This window comes from Eublepharis macularius, chromosome 7 (genome assembly GCF_028583425.1).
Source record: "Eublepharis macularius isolate TG4126 chromosome 7, MPM_Emac_v1.0, whole genome shotgun sequence".
Lineage (NCBI taxonomy): Eukaryota > Metazoa > Chordata > Lepidosauria > Squamata > Eublepharidae > Eublepharis > Eublepharis macularius.
This window is the reverse complement of record NC_072796.1, coordinates 43,083,686-43,101,282: the sequence shown is the minus strand read 5'-3', so window position 1 is coordinate 43,101,282 and position 17,597 is coordinate 43,083,686. Positions and strand designations below refer to the sequence as shown.

At 45.7% G+C, this 17,597-nt stretch overlaps 1 protein-coding gene across 1 annotated transcript in view; it reads right to left on the bottom strand.

Moving 5' to 3' along the window:
* Positions 1-17,597, bottom strand: part of F13A1 (coagulation factor XIII A chain) — a 126,462-nt gene that overhangs the window by 97,955 nt on the left and 10,910 nt on the right. Inside the window, exons 2-3 of the mRNA XM_054985190.1 lie at positions 12,730-12,999; positions 11,788-11,970 (exon numbers count right to left, since the gene is read on the bottom strand). Of these exons, the coding sequence (XP_054841165.1) occupies positions 11,788-11,947 (160 nt within the window). The 5' untranslated portion in view covers positions 11,948-11,970; positions 12,730-12,999. The remainder of the gene's footprint in view (positions 1-11,787; positions 11,971-12,729; positions 13,000-17,597) is intronic.

Below are 17,597 nucleotides of genomic sequence, written 5' to 3'. Positions count from 1 at the left end.
AAGTGACGTAGAAATTTTCTAAATAAATAAGTAATAAGCCAGCAAATGGCAATATCTAGAATTTTTCTGCTAGAGCCAATCCAATATATCATTAATTAATGAGAACTGAATGAGCTAAAGCCAACTAAAAATCTGTGCATATCCTTATTATACGTTTGGGAGGGAGGTCACTTTTCCAGCTACCCCCCTATAGATTAACATTCAGAAACAGAATTCAGTAGACTGTATTGCCCTGTACGTCACAATTCCTGTGCCAAAGGACATGACATCCCTGCCTGCGGTTTGGAAGAATGTCTTTTGCATTTTTCTTTGGAGCCTTTTCTAAGGGTGCTTCAATTTTAGCACATGATGTACGTTGGCAGATTTTTAGTCTCTGTTTTTAATTCTGTAGCAAACATGGCACTGGGGCGCCAAAGAAATCAACAACACATTTGCTGTTTTGCTTTGATTTATTATCTTGGCTCTTGACCTAATACTCACAGAAGCGGCCTTTGGCTTAACGGGTATTAGGATCAGGCTTTTAATGAAAAAGTACCCGTTCTTAAGAGCATAAGAAGTTGACTTTTGAAAAGACTTGGGTTTTATCAAGTTTAATTTAGATAAAGATTCTATGTAACCATTAAAGTCATGTGATCTTTAATGCAAAATATGGTAGCTGACATGAAGTCCTTTCATCCTGAACACAGATACACATACACGCAGCAAACGTTTGAGGTGGTGGGGTGGAATGAAAATACATTAGCAGTTTTTGAAATACTGTTGGGAACCAGGAATCTGGATAAGGATACAATTGGAGGTGGTACTAGGAAATTCTCTATTCTACACTAGTTATTTCACTTTGCACAGGGGCCAGTCATATGCTATGGCCAATGGTCAGTATCTGCCTTGCTTTGCATGTGTGCTGGCCCCATTGACCCCTAACCCTATCCACACAAAATAAACTGTGCAATTAGTTTGTGACTTTAAAACTCTGTACCTTATTGTGCATGAATCCTGATAGTCTGTGCGTGTATGCTGGATTTCCAAATAAATGTATGCATGTATGTTGGATAAGGATAATATTTGTTCTAATTACAGTGGGAATTACTTGGGAATTTTCTCTGCAGAATTCTTGGTCCCTTGTTCTCATAGTCTTGTCTACATTATTTTCCCAGCGCTTCTTGATTTTGTTTAGTGACTCTCACTTTTCTAGTTCTCGCCTATGGCCAAAAATTGAGTGACACAAATTAATCTGTTGCATTTATAATATCTCAGATTTGATCCTCAGCATCTTCTATTAAGAAATTCCAGGTAGAAAAATTAGGGGAAAGGCTCTTGATCCTTAGGATTAATGCCAGCTGGGATAAAAAGGATCATTTTAATGTGATTGACATCTGTATGCCAAAGCTCCCTGTTCCTTTACCTATGTTGAACTGAACTTGCTAGAGACAATTCTCCAAAAAGAAGTATAATTTAAATATATTCGTGGATGGAACTACTAAAGCGAAGGGGGAAACTAGTAAATATACCAGCAGATCAGGCAATTATAGTGTCATAGCACTTATTAGCTGCAGCCCTTCTCCGTGCAAGTCATTTGAATTTCTCATCTCTATGTGAACACCTGACTTCTGATCTTGAGGGACTTAAACGAGGCCTCATGAATGATGCAGACACTTTGAAGAGGCATAATGCATACTGGAGGCAATCCCACTGCCTCCAAATTAAATTTTAATTCAACAGCTGAGCGCCCTTATTGTAATGTCAAACAAAAGAGCACTGTGGTCACCCTAAGAAAATATACTGGCCCGTATGCCTCTGGCCATTACAGGAACACTTAAATAAGGCTTGTCCTTGGGTGGACTGAAGGAAAATCATGCCGGAGGCTCTCGGAGGATTAATCATACAGTATCATCATAATAAAGCCATGTTGCAAGCTTGTTCCAGCTTCACAACACCTATTCCCGACTGGCTATTTCCACACAAGATATTATTTGAATTTTATTCTGCTGCTTGGATCTTTGGTATGAATGAACCAGAACTTCTGAGAGAGGTTCTTTGCTTTCCTAAAGTATAATAATGCTTAACCACTCCAAGTTTCAAGATTGAAATTACATCTTCTTCCTTTATATTTAGGGTGTACTCTATAGGCACAAAGTCGACCATGGGAAGGCCAGGAGGCAAAAGCAGCCCTGAAAAAAGACCCTGACCAAAAAAGTGGACAGGAAGGTACAGATTTTCACACCTCCCTGTCCATATCTGGCATCTTTTCTCTTTGTGCCTGCCCTCCTCCATCACTGGTGGGCTTTTTGCTGGGGGATTCTTTAAAACATTAGGAGTAGATATATCACTACAGTGTCTTGACACTATAACAAACACAATAACAATATTTCTACTATCAAAAAACATGTCAAAATGCCCACAAGAGGTCGGTATGAGGAGAATGTATTGAGTAAATTCCCATGCGGAGGCCTTGCTGTCACAGTGAATGGCTTTGCATTCACAACGGCAACCTTCTTCTCGATTGTCTCAAGAGAAGCCTTTCCAGGTCAGTTAGCTGACAGCGTTTAACAAAACACAACAATCCCAGCATCTCCCATATAAGTATCGTTTGTTCACAAAATTCATTATTTGGCCAACTGCTGCCTGTCATAACACACATTTTCATTACAGCTGCACAATCTAACACATCTCTGCAGATTATTTATTTATTTATTTATTTACGTCATTTATAGTCTGCCTTTGTCACTGAGACTCAAGGCGGATTATATAGTGCGAGATTAGTACAATCAGTAGCAAGGACAAGGGCAGGCATTTCCATACAGAGTCAAGGACATTTCCATAAACAATGTCATAGGGTAAATGAATATGAGCTTACAAAAACAGAGCATTAGCAAGGATCCAATACGGGGTTGAAGAATTGCTGAAACAACATAATTACTTCTAGGATTGACATTAGACAACATAAAGCACAGGTAGTGCATGGGAGTACATATTTAAAGCAACAGATAATATGTAAGGCAACATAACGGTGAAGTCTATGGTTCCTAACTCATTAGCGAAACATCTGAGACCCCCTCCCTACAATACAGCCCTCCTATCTGAGTAAAAAGCCCTTTTGAATAATTCAGTTTTGCATTGTTTGCCGCCTCAGGCAGGCTGTTCCACAGGGTAGAGGCCACCACAGAGAAAACCTGTGTACAAGCTGCTGTTGATTTTACCTATATGCAGGCTAGCACCTGCAAGAGACCTGTTCGGATGAGCAAAGCTGCTGTGGAGGGACACAGGGAGGGAGGCGGTCCTGTAGGTATGCTGGACCAAGGCCTTGAAGAGCTTTGTATGTAATAACCAATACTTTGAACTGAGCATGCTAACTGATAGGTATCCAATGGAGTGACTGTAGGATGGGAGTGATGTTCATGGTCCTGCTCACTCCTGCTAACAGTTGAGCTGCAGCATTTTGCACCAATTGATGCCTCCTAGTTAACTTAGATGGGAGACCAATGTATAGTGCATTACAATAGTCAAGTTTTGATGTTACCATAGCATGGATCCAGGTGGCCATGGATCCAGCCAGATGAGGCTAGAGAGGAGATAAAATGTTCAGTCTTGTGGTAGGCCATGGAATTAGTTCAAAACTGGTAGCCATGCTGGCCCACTAGAACAAAGTTCACCGTTTCAGTAAAATAGAACTATTCAAGAGCGAAAAAGTAATCATCAAAAGGATTTGTGAGAGTTCTTTGCTGCTCAATATGTTTCATATGGCCCTGATGAGTCCTAACAGAGATTGTCTTGTATTGACCCTACAGGAGTCATAATGTTTGAAAGAGCTAGCCAGATGGAAGTGGATCTCTTCACTTCACACATTACATTCTTTGGTGTAACTGGAAAACACCGTTAAAATAAAGAAGTGTCATTTGGGGTGTCGCGTTTCCAGATTCTATTTAAAAAAGCTTCTCTTTGAAATTTGAAATAGAACTCCGGAAAGGATATGCATTCCCCAAAGTTCCTGTACATTGCGAATGATCCACAAATACATCTGCCTGGTTCTCATCCATTGCTTATCACCATGGTATCCAAGCACTTTCATCATGTACCCTCATCATGTACATTGGTCTCCCTCTACTATGAATTAGCTACATAATAGCACAAGGCACAGGTCTGCAGGTGTTTCCCAATAAAGAATTGCTTAAAAACTAATTAACCAGCTGACCCCATGGCTCAAAAGGAGGTTGCAATGAGCAAGCCAGATCTATTATGTGCCATTGGGAAACCCTGGATCTGTAGCATGCAGGGCTTTTGCTATAGGTCAGCTGTCTCATACCACAGGCCTGAATGCTTTGCCATCTATGCAGGTAGATCAGCATAAACACGTGAGGAAAAGCTGCATGGCCACAATTTGTAACCTATTAACCCATTATTGATTATATCATATAATATTATGTGGTCCAGAATGCTGAGGTTTTCCACAACCTGTTTCTTTACACAAGAAGCAAACATTCTGGGAACAAAATATAATGGCGGAAAAATGGTATGTGTATGTTTATGAACATCGAGACTGCTTTCAGCAAGCATAGAGCTACTATTTTATGCCAGTATGTCAAGTCTCTCCTAGCAGTAACAGAACTCCCATAACACAACCCTCTGCCGAGTGGATTGGGCTTATTCAGTGCTGGAATGCTAGATTCTGTTATGAGGTCCAACTCCATGCACTATACTTGGACTGTTGGTGGCCCTAAATGGGGCAGGGCATGTAATGCATTGCTCACCTCAGATCATGAGGTGAGTAATATATTACAGAGAGGGAAAACTGGATGCAAAAATAGAATTTTGATAGCTGCTCTGTGAGTTCAGTCTAATTTAAGGACAAAACCCAGAAAACTCTCAGGTACCGTACAGTTCTAGCAGAAAGTGTTATCCATTTTCACTACTAACTAATGCCTCGTAGCAAGTTATTAAAAGCAGCAGAGTTTATGACCCTGGAAGTCCACCAGCCATCTGACCTTGAAGTGTAAACTCATTCTTTGGGTCATAATAACTCAGAGGGTCATAGGAACGCATTCTTCGCTTCATCCCAAGCGGGCCCAGCTCACTGTGATATTCCCCATCTCCATGGCAGCAGATTCTCCAAAATCACACCCCCCACTGATTCTTCATGCCAGGACCATCTGCTCACCTCACTCCCTTGTACACATGCCAGCCGCCAATTTACAACAGCCCTGACAAGATGGTTGTTAATTTATGTGAGGAAATCCCCCAGGGGTTTTCTATCAGGATGATGGCAAGGCTTGGAGTAATTCCCTCCTGCATCCTCTCTACCAGATTTGGCAAAATGCCAACAACAAATGCAAAACCCTGAAGTAGCTGAGATTACTTGAACAGACATTTATGGAGCAGAGGAAGAAATGGGAATGATTGGCTAAGGTCAGTATTTCAACCCCAGAAGCAAAACTGGGAACAATTTCAGGTGAGGGGCTTGCTTTTCTGTGTGTGTGTGTAGATGATTCACTGTTTTCCATTTCAATCTATTTGAAAATAGCAATGGGAACAAATTGTGCTCTTTCAAAAACAAAACCATTAGTAGGATCAGCCAAAACAACACAGAACAGTGTGCAAGCTTCTGGATTCAACCAAACCCTTCATCAGGCTAGATTTTACAAAAATAAATAAATAAAAGGAATGAGGAGGTTAGGTCATGGTTTTAAGAGCTGGTCTTATTATTCTGTGCAAAATGCTCTGCGGGTACGAAGATTTAAAATGGTGCTGGTGTCTGGTTGCACTGCTAGATTCTGAGATCAGGAAGTAAAATATGGAGTCCTCTAATTGGAAACACAATGCCAGCAATAATCCCGATGTCCCACTAATACCAGGTGAGATAAACAGATGCTTTAAAGACTGAGAATAGAAGGAAGCACTTGGTAGTCCTTGTATTAACGATGCTGTAGAGTTTCCACATGCCCTTAAAGGGACAACCCATTCATGGAATGCTGGCAACGACTCTGCAAAACGTTTGCAGGCTGTTTGGCCTCAGTTTTTAAGGCGCTTTTTCTGTGACCGCAGAAAGTGCATTTCCAGAAAAAGTGCCAAAAAATGGAAGCCAAACAGCCTGCAACTATTTTGCAGAGACATCTGGATTCCTGGGGCAAAGCCGCCAGCGTTCAGTGAGTGGGCCCTTTAACGGCATGTGGAAATGGTCAAATTTAAGATTAGACATGGGCGCAAACCAAAAAAATTTAATGAACCAGCAGTTCGTGGTTCGGTGCCGACAATGATCCTGAGATCGCGAACTGCAATGAACATTTTCCGTGGCCCCCGTGGCACTTACAGAGCCCATATTCCCGGGGAGTCTTTTGCAGGATCTCCTACAGCCATCACTCAAGTCTGGACAAGATTGCAAAAGGGATCTTGGAGTTATACCCTCTCCAATCCAAGGCCCCCAGGAAACTCCCACTCAACACAATTAGAGCCACCAGTTGGCATTGGCCCAGTGTACAGAAGGTGGGTGTTGACGGCGGCCACTGGGCTGGGCGGCCATGGGGAGAGAGCAACGAGCCACCTCCCCTTTAGTGGGCAGGGGTCTGGCCACTTGCCAGCGGCACCCCCCATGTGCCCGTCCGCCAGGCCAAAGAGGAGCACGCTGGCATTCCCGGCATGGGTGGGAGAGGACATGTCATTTGGATGGGGGCCTGATCCCCCAGCAAGCGAGGGTCCTCACCCAAGGGTCCCACTGAAGAACAGTGCAGCAGTAGCCGACAGCACCCACCTTCCTGCCTTGTTGGAAAGGATGGGAGAGAGAGGAGATGTCATTTGGAGGGGAAGTGGGAAGATCCACCAACAGCTGCGAGGCCTCCTCCAAAGCTCCCACTGAGCTACTCTGTGGTGGCAGCCGACAGTACCCACCTTCCTGCCTTGCCAGAAAGGTCGGGAGGGAAAGGAGATGTCGACAGCCGCTGCTGTTGGCAGGGGCCACCGTGACGTACAATCTTATGTGCAACAGTAGTTGATCTGTCCCTTGTGGCCCAAAGCCGAAGCTTCATACAGCACCCACTATCCAGCCTTCGCAAAAAGGGTGTGAGGGCGAGGGACCCATTCCCCCCTGCTCAGAGGGGGCAGCAGGTGCCCATGGAAAGGGGGGGGGGTAATGTGTGGCACCACACTAACACCAGCAACAGCTCCTAAGCTGCCCCTCATGCCCAAAAGCAGCAGCAGCAGACCTCAATCACCTTCCTGCCTTTGCGGAAAGGACACGTGACTGGTTGTGGGTCCCATTCCCCCCATGCACAGAGAGGACAGCAGGTGCACATGGATAGGGGTGCACCATGCAGCTCAAACCTGTCAAGCTCAGCAAAAGCTTCTGAGCTGCCCCTCAGGGTCCAAAGTGGTGGCAGCAGACAGCATCCAACTTCCTGCCTTTGTGGAAAGGGTGGGAGGGACCCATTCGCCCCTGCTCAGAGGAGACACCAGGAGCCATGGAAGGGAGGGTACCGTACGGTGCCACTCTCACATCGGCAACAGCAGCAGAGCAGTTCCTCGTGGCTAAAAGTGGCATCAGCTGGCAGCACCACACCTTCCTGCCTTTGCGGAAAGGACAGGATGGGAAAGACAGGAGAGGTTGGGAGGCATCTGAACAGATCCAGAGAGGGAGAGGTGTGAAGAGGGAACGGGAACCTGTCTGGGAGATGAGGGCAAAGGGTCACCAGTCATGGAAGCAGCCCCGAGAACTGAGGGAGGCTTGAGCCCGCTGTGGACGAGCTGGGCTGGCTACAACCCCAGGGTGGCTCAGAGCCCGGGTAGGTCCAGGTCCACAGGATGGTGCCCCAGTAGGTTGAGGTTCACCGTGATGAACATCAACATGTCCACCAGGTCCAGGTGCAGATGTGCACGGCAGGGACGGAGGAGGTCTCCCAGGTGGGAGAACACTCACTCGCCCTGCACGCTGGTGGGAGGGCAGGACAGGATGTTGGTGGCGATGATGGACAGGTCTGGCCATCGGTCAGATTTCCTTGCCCAATACTGCAACGGGTTGGCATGGGGGGGCTTGGGGGGCTCAGAAAGGTACTCGCGCACCATGGCCCCCACCAAGTCCTCCACTGAGAGGGACGCATCCGCCGTGGCTCTTCCCTGGTGTGGGTCTCTTCCCACCTCCTCCCCCTCCCCCTCCCCTGCCTGCCCCTCGCCGCTGCCTGGTTCCTTCTCTCCTACCCTCTGTCTCTGGAAATGGAGCACCGCTCTGCGGAGCTCCTTTTTCCAGTGCTGCATCTGACCCACCTCCGTGGTGATGCCCTTGATGCGGGGGTCACAGAGGGAGGCCAGTTGGTACGGCGCCTCGTGGTGTAGAGGATGCAGGCATTCAGCAACACAGGCCTGGATCCTCCGGACAAAGTCCCGGACCCTGGGGAGCAGCTCTTGCCCTTGCTGGAGCTCCTGGGCCAGAAACTGGTTGAGGTTGTGGATCAGAGGGAGGACCTGACCCAGGCTGGCCTGGTAGGAGCACAAGAGCTCAGTGGCATCCTTGAAGGGTTTCAGGATCCGGGACATCTGGGCAAGGACTCTCCAGTCCGTGGAGCTGAGGCTCAACTCCTCTCCCCTCCTCAGCACATCTGAAGAGGACAGAATGTCTTCCAACGCGCCCTTCTGCTCCACCAGACGACATATCATGTCGTACGTGGAGTTCCAGCGGGTGGGCAGGTCCTGGAAGAGTTGGTGCTCGGGGTCCCCTGCCTCCCCCTGCCTCTGGAACAGCTCGCTGGAAGAGTTTATGCTGCAGGAGAAGTGGGAAGTGATGCGACAGCAGCTGTCCAGCAGATTTCATGTCCGCAAGGTTCCCTCATCCCAGCTGTCCCTTGGCTTGCTCCCCAGCCCGAGCACATCCCACATCACAAGGTGCAGCTTGTGCGCCATGCACACCAGGCCCAGGAGGGATACCTCTTTCAGGGCTGCCAACATGTTGGCTCCCGCGTCCGTCACCATGAAGCCACGGACAAACCCTTCCACCTTGGACGTCCACTCCCTCAGAGCCGCCTTTACGGTGGCGGCGATGTTCTTCCCAGTGTGGACCTCGTCCATCCCCTGGGCCTGAAGAAGAACCGCCCTGTATCCCGGGGTCAAGCTAAGCACCTTTTTACGGCTGCTAGATCTTGGCCTGGGGAGGCGGAGGTCCTCTGGTTGCCACCAGTGGGCAGTGATGGCAAGATACCCATGATGGCAGCCGCTCCACAGGTCAGCCATGAAGTGTACTGTTCTGCCTTGGGCAGCCGACAGGTCTCTGCGCACCATGTCTTGCACTGCCTCATACAGGGCAGGCACGACTCGACGCCTAACGGTGCACCGTCATGGCATGGAGAACCATGGGGCGAAGTGCTGGAGCAGCAGTCAGAAGCCCATGCCCTCCACGACCGATAGGGGGAAGCCTTGCAGGGCAATTGTCTGTGCCACCACACAAACACCTGCTTCCTGAGCCCTTGACCTCACCCTTTTCAGCGGAGCCACCCCCAACCCCAATGGAACAACTTCCCCCAGGGCAGCCTGTCTGACCCTTCCACTCCCACCAGCCACACCCTTGAGGCAAGGCTTCTTGCTCGGGGTGCATTCCGAAGACCGTCCCATCGATCCCGGATCAGACGAGCTGGTGGCCCTCGGTCTCCCCCTGACAGATGTTACGCTGGCCGAGGATGGAGACCACAAGCTCAGGTGGTGCCTCTTCAGTTGCTGAGTCAGGGCATTGATGACAGGTGCTTCGGGTCATTGCCCCTGCGCACCAGGCCCTCACACACACAGCACCGCACCACACAGGGGTCAGTAGGAAGGGACCGAAAGTGCCTCCAAACATTGAGGTTGAACCATGGCCCACTAAGGGTTCCAGGGGAGGGAGGACAAAGGGTTGCTGCTGGATGTGCCACGGAGCTGGTAATGGAAGATGGAGTGATGGGTGGACTGCAGTCAGGGACAGCACCACCGGTAGTTTGGGATGGGGACGGGCTGGATGTTTCCTCGAACCCCAACCATTCCTCCAAGGATCCCTCGTCCTCCTCCTCCCCAAAAATTTTCAGGAGTTCCTCTTCCACCACCAGCAAGACCTCTTCGGCCTCCTCCACAGCAACAACTGGTGATTTGGGGGGAGCGGGAGTCTCTGCTGCTCCAGAGTCCTGCACAGCACTGCTTCCCGTGCTGCAACCAAGACAATCTCTACACTTCCCCCTACAACCACACTTGTCCCCCACCCAAAGCCTCATCATGCCAGCAAACAACAATTGAGAAGAAGAACGGAGATGACACTGAACTCTCAGCCGAGGTGCCCACCAAGTTTGGCCCCTGGGCCTGGCAGCAGCCCTGGCACCAGAGGGAGGGAGGGACTAGAGCCCTAGCCCACCACTCCCACAGACCTGAACAGATCAGGCACTAATGTGAGCCCCTGGACGAGATGCCCACTGCGCTTGGCCCCAGGGCCTGGCAACAGTCCTGGCACCAGAGGGAAGGAGGGACTAGAGCCCTAGCCCACCACTCCCACAGACCTGACCCGATCAGGCACTGATCAATAATCAATGTGAGCCCTCAGCCGAGGTGCCCACTGAGCTTGGCCCCAGAGCCAGACAACAGCCCTGGAACCATAGATCCCTATCCCCCAAATCCAAGCTGAATTATACTCTCAGTCTCTCTCCCCAAAGGCAAGCAAGTGGCAAGCAAGACCTCTGTCCCACTCCACTGATCGTTGAAAGTGAAACCCAGCCTGGGAGCCCACGACTATTTATAAGCACAGGTCCCATTGAGCAACACAGGAGGTCTGTGTTTGGCCATCAGAGCTGCCTATCAGGGTTTGCAGGGATGAGATTGGAGTGCCTGTGGCTACAGGACACCCCCTTCCCCCTCCCTCCCATGGATGTCTTCTCCCAACTTGTAACCACTTTGCAGCTCCGTGGTTGGAAGGAAGACCTGCCGATCAAGGTAAGCTGGGCTTCCATTCGGGTTTCCAGGGCAACAGAAGGAACACAGACAGAGTTCAGGCATTCTCCCAGCTCCGTTGCCAGGGGAATTGATTGCTGGTGCCTGAGTATCTGCCTTCCCAAACCACGGCCAAACGCACTGAACCAGGCATCTTCCGACCGCTGGTTCATTGGCCGTGGCTGATCACGAACCACCGGATAGCGATCACGCGATCGCCATTTTTGTGGGTTTTTGAAGTTCGTAATGCGGTTCGTGTCCCCATACAGAAAGTGGCTCTCCCAATTTCCCCCCTGGATGCCCAACCTTCAAGATATTCTTGTTCAGGAAGGATATGGGTGGGAGATAAGAAGAAGGGGTGAGAAGTCCCTGGCATATGCACAGAAGGCCATCATCCTTTAGTACCTGATCCTGGATTTGGGGTTTCTACAGGATTTCTATGATAGGTATGATCCCAGATCCTGTCTTGCTGAAACTCCAGTCTTGATTTCCTCATTTCACAACTGCTGCATATTTTGTGCAATGCTAGTAATATGCAATAATGCAGTTTATAAAAAAATACACACTGTAGGCATCCATTTTACTCAGAAGTCATTTTTTTATTTATAGTATTTTAGCAGCAAAACTGTGGCTGTAATAGATGGACACTCCATGTGTCTAATGAAGTGGATCGTCTTGGAAACTGAAAATTTTGTGCATCTGACAAAGAGAGCTCTTGAAAGCTTATGCTACAATAAAGTTGATTAGTCTTAAAGGTGCTACTGGACTCTTTACTATTTTGAAATTTTTATATCATTCCTAGCCTAGAGGCAGGTTTTGGCAATTCTAAAATGTGCTTATTCTGAGCTATCTTTCTTTCTTGACTTTTCATACCTTGCAGTTTAACTCCTCTTGGCACCAACCCAGTCAGCTCCATTGTGGGAACCTCATCTTCTTCAGCGTTGGACACGTTGGGCGGGATGGCTCTTCTCCCACTCAGACCAGCAGCAATCACTTTCTTCTTCTCTTTCTCGGTAATTGTTGGTTCAGTCATTGTGAATGTCTCACTGATATCCTCTTCAAAGGCAAAAAGCGGGGAATGAAAGAAAAGGAAGTATCAGTGAGTCAGAGTTCTTATCTTATCAGTGCCATCCTAAGTAGAGTTACACCCATCTAAGCATATTGACTTCAAGGGACTTAGAATGGTGTCCTTCTGTTTAGGATGTTACGGTAAAAGAGCTATTTCACCAGACTAGGATTCTAGTCTTGAAGATACAGAAAAACAGAGTCAGAGTTTCAAACTCATGATAAAATTACACGCACACACCCAAATGCAGAGTTGTGTGGGAGCACCAGCACAGTTTTTAAAAACTGGGAAATTTAAGAGTTCAAAAATTTCAGAATGTTCCCTACAATGCGATATAAAAGAAAAAGAAGGAACAATGTGACCCTATGCATATGTATGCACGATTAAGTTCCATTGTATCAAATTGGGCTTAAAAGCAAGGACAGGGCTACAATCAAATTTATATACATATCACACACAGTTTTCCACAAAGAAATATAGCCCTCTCCCACAATGGACAAACAAAATTACAAGAAAAACAAGAATCTGCTCTTATTGCCCAATAATTAAAAGACAGCCCCCACCCGTTACTAGATCAAGAGGGAGTAGAGCAAGGACGGACAGCTTTTTGGAAATTCCTCTGCCATCTGTCGCAGCCTGCTCAAAAATGCCTCTTGTAAAACAGTTCAATTCCTTCCCAAGACCAATCTCACAAAACGTGACAGTTCCCCTCACAACATTAGGCAGTCAGGCAACAAGCAAAGAGATACCTTCTGTGCAGATGTAGTTTCTCTGGTTTCTCCTCAGTTTCACACCCACAGCGAAGTCTGGATAAAGATAGGCTTGAGCAACTGCTATATATGGCCTCTGTCACCACCACCCTTCCTCCACCTCCTCGCCGTCCACCACGCCTGCAACAGGACAGTTACCCTCATACACCAGAAAACATCTGTGGAGTTCCGTTCTGCTCTTCCTCTCTCACTCACTGCTCTCCACATAGAGAGAATCTTGAGCGTTGGGAAATCCTTTTGCTTCTTGTCCTGAAAGGAAATTAGTTCCAAAGGTGTGCCTGTATCTGTATTTAGCGCAGCCTTGTTAAATACAAAAGACAATGTCATAGGCTACCTGAGCCATTACAACACTTTGTACATCCTTAATGGATGAAATGTTGGGTATATAACAGGAAAGGGAAAGCCTGGAAACTGAATGAGTAAAGCATGACGTTGTTTGGTGCTTCAAAAACAAAAGTGCTCCCATCTGAAAGATGAGTTCAAGAAAAGCCTCTGTAAGGAAACAGCCTTGGACACACAAAATGCAAGAAGCAAAACAATTTCATATATATTTTCAAGAGAAATCAGAGCTAGAAGTACCTGGTTAATGAATCTATGTCTGTAGAAACATGAAGTCTTGATATACTAACTAAACAGCTTCCTGAATGGAAAATAGAGATACAGAGCTAAAACTGATGTATATACTTTTCACAATGCAGATTTTGAGTGCTGAATTTAAAGCCCTAAATTCAAATGTGCCTTTTGAAAGTGATTGCATTCCTTTTCATTTCCATGCATTTCAGGGAGAGACCTAGCCAACATTCTCCAGCCTACAATGGTGTTGGGCATCCAAAAGGTGTGACATTTTCAAACTTTCTACTGCTACTTTCAGTCACCACCACCACCACCACCCCAGATTTCAGGGGGGGGACATTTTTTTTAAAGATTCCTATAGGGTTCCCACTGATCTTAGTGAGAAACCCAGTCAGCATTCTGCTGCCTGTAGAGTTTACCTTGTGTGTTTGTGTGTGTGTGTGTGTGTGTGTGTGTGTGTGTGTGTCTTTCTTTCTTTCTTTCTTTCTTTCTTTCTTTCTTTCTTTCTTTCTTTCTTTCTTTCTTTCTTTCTTTCTTTCTTTCTTTCTTTCTTTCTTTCTTTCTTTCTTTCTTTCTTTCTGGAAAGATAGCTTAAACATGGAGAGCTTTCCAGTCTGTCAATTAATGCTCTCACTTTTCTGTAAACTCTACATATGTCCAATGCCGCCATCGCATTCCCAATATAAAGCAATGGGGGAGGGGTGTTAGAGTTTTCTTTGGTTTCTCATTCAGTTTGGTTTTGCCCAGTCAAATTAGACACAGTACTGTGACAGAGATTATGGATTTCCAAACGGGTGCTGTTGTCTGTAGAAGAGAAGCCCCAATTAGCAAATTTAGCAAACGTTGAAGGGTTACATCGAGGGTTGCGTCCTTCTTCCCTTCCTGCAAAGGCTGTATTCCAAACATTAGCTCCATATGTGGACAATATTCTTTGAACCCCTTCAAAGTCTCCATCACATTTCTTTGAGTCGTTAAGTGGACCAAAGTTCTGATTCAGTACATGGTGACTTCATATGTTAAAATACAAACATTATGATTTTATAACCCTACAAGATGGGGAAAGGTGGTGAGAAAAATCTGCTCATGAGCACCAGAAACTTTGAGTCTTTGGCCCTTTCCGCATGGTCATTTTATAGCGTTTCATATCCCATTCTGCTTCTCATGTTCACCTCATTTCCAGACATCCAAGGGAGTCATGGGATGCAGATACATTTGTCCATCTTTTCCCCATTTTTTCCCCTGTGTACATTTCACGATTTATTTTTAAAGCCGCTGCCTAATCGACACGGCAGGGGGTTATGTCTGTGTGAAACACCATACTCCTGTTCTGCTTCTTGCCCCCCCCCTTCATTTCCCACAGGAGCCGATTGGTCTGTCTACCGGTAACCACACCCACCCTCCTCAGCTCCATGAACTTTTCCCCACTATTTTCTCTTTTTTGAAAAGGCCGTAATGCTGGTACATTACTGTACTTATATTCCTTCTAATTTGTAAATTTGTAAATTCTAAATCTAAAGAACTCCACCAAAATCTTGGCTAGCACACAGGGAAGTTTACAAGGAAGGATCGTCGGCTGCATCCTCCTCTCTCAAACAGCTGTGGAAACATCTCTCTTCCTATTCAGCTCTCTGAATTCCTTTTCCACCTTATTTTTTTAAATCAAACAAATAGGGCAGTAATGCTGAAACGTTACCGCAGCAATATTCCTTCTAATTTCTAAATTCCTAATCACTCATCTTGACTGGCACACAGGGAAGTCTTCAGAGAAGGATCATAGTGCTGCATCCAAACTGCTCCCTCCCTCCCCACCTCTCCACACACATCTTTATTTTTTTCCACTTTGACATTAGGAGATGCCTGAAATGAGCTTCAAGCAAATGGGCATTTAACACCCCCTTTTTTTAATTAGGGGAGAGTCGGAAAGCTGTGAGACGTTCCTGCATTCTATCCCTTTAAGCATAATGTGCGCCCCATTCCCTGATGGCAATCCACATTCTCCACTGATCACTTCTTGGGTTTACTTTTTTATTTCTTTTCTTTACAACCAGAGCTCATGTTCAAAAATAAAAAACTGGTAGGCATGAGACTGCCCAATAAGCGAATACAGGGACAGGGAGAAGGGCGGTGGTGGCGAACAAACTGGGCTCAAACATTGTAATGTTACAACGCATGCTCTGAATTTTTTTTTTAAATGACATCAGCTCCTGCCCTCACAAAAGGCGGCTAGAAACAGATGCTTCTCAATTTGTCTGGAATAAGAAAGCAGATACCAAATCGCTTCAAGGTCTTGCAGAGCAGAATGCTAGGAGCCCAAGCCAATTCAGCACTGATCGGCATGAATACTCAGTATGTGTGTGTGCGTTATGTGCCATCAAGTCACCTCCAACATATGACAGCCCTGTGAAGGAAAGCCCTCCAAAACATTCTATCATTAACAGACTTGTTCAGGTCCTGCAAACTGGAAGATGTGACTTCTTTTATTGAGTCAAGCCATCTTATTTTAGGTCTTCCTCTTTTCCTATTGCCTTCCACTTTTTCTAGCATTATTGACATTTCCAGATAATCTTGTCTTCTCGTGATGTGACCAAAGTACGACAGTCTTAGTTTTGTCATTTTAGCTTCCAGTGAGAATTCAGGCTTGATTTGATCTAGTACCCACTTATTTGTCTTTTTGGCCATCCACGGTATCTGCAAAACTCTCCTCTAGCAACACATTTCAAATGAATCAATTGTCAGCTTTCTTCACTGTCCAGCTTCCACACCCATACATAGTAATTACTCAGTATTGTGGTCTTAAAGTGTGCTGTACAGAATGGGCCTTTGTATAGAATTATTATGGCATACGTCCAATAAATGTCACTGACATTACACACACTAAGAAAAATTTGTTAAATAAATTGTGGCTGTCTCATGCTTAACAACATTCTTATAGAGATGCAAACAGGTTTCAGGCCAAGCTATTCTGCTATAGGTGATAATCATTTTGTCTTTGCTTATTTGATTTATAAATGGGGTGGATCCAACCAGTTTCTCTGCTGAGAATAAAATAAAAAAGGGAGAAAGGGTCCTCTCAAACAACACAAAAAGGCTATGCTAAAGACCAATTGAATCTTCAAAGGCTTGTAAGGTAGGAACTGTAGTAAGGAAGAGAGTTGGGTGAGGCTGAGTGGGAAAGCTGGCTGGATCCACCCTGCTAATGCAATGAAACTTAGCTTATATGCAGCTTTTTTGCTCTGAAAGCTGTTTTTCATGCACACAACACAAAAACACTATGGGGAAAACTTTGCTCTTGCCTTTCCTAATGTAGATGGGCTCTTGGGGGAGGTTTTGTGTACAAATACAAGCCCCTCAGATCAGAATATCCTCTTTTCTGGATTACTGTCAGCAGACGTTCCAGCAAATCAAGGAATGAAATAAGGGTGTGTCTTAGCTACATTTCAGTTAACTTTTTAATGAATGATGTAATGTAATACTGTACAAATGCATAAATTCCCCTTTTTATTGTACACAGATGACATGGTGCTTTTAACCCACAGGTAACTGGATTACATAGCATATCCAGGTATTGTAAAAGAAAAGCTGTTAAACATCAAACTTCTATAAGTAGAGTTTGCATACAAATCTCCTCAGCATACATAGCCACTTGTTTTTCACAGAAGTGAACAAATTATATCTCATCGTTATATAAAAATTTTGCTTTTTAGTTCTGGTAGCAGGAAAAACCGTTTTGACTGGGAATAACATAGGGCTTGATTACTTGAATTTTGTCTAGACTCTGAGTATGCCAGCTGGAGTCCTTAGCTATCCTAGGTTCCCAGTTCTTGTTTAAAATAATACCTCTGTAGTCCTTATAGATCCACAAATAAAAAGGAAAATACAGAGGCAGACCACTGCCCAATCAGTTAATAAGAAACAAACCCATTTCCACCTTCCATTGTTCTACCCAATAAGGGGAATTCATAGCTATGATTGACATGTTTATGATATTTCTCCCTAACAAGCTTTGTTTTATCTGAAAATAATGCATGAGCAAATGATCAGGTAGAGAAATCCTTCCTCTGATCCTTTGTCACTTTTTGTAGCAGCTGCCAAAAGCAAAACTAGAACAACCAGTAGGCAATGCCGTTCATGTTTTTGATTTGTATAATTAGCAAACAATCTATATGATTTGCAAATGCAGATTGTCCAGAATGAGGAGGTGAGTTACAGCAACCATAAATTTGCCTGAAGAAAGTTCAAGATGGAACGTTTTGTTAAAATATGAAGTTTTGATT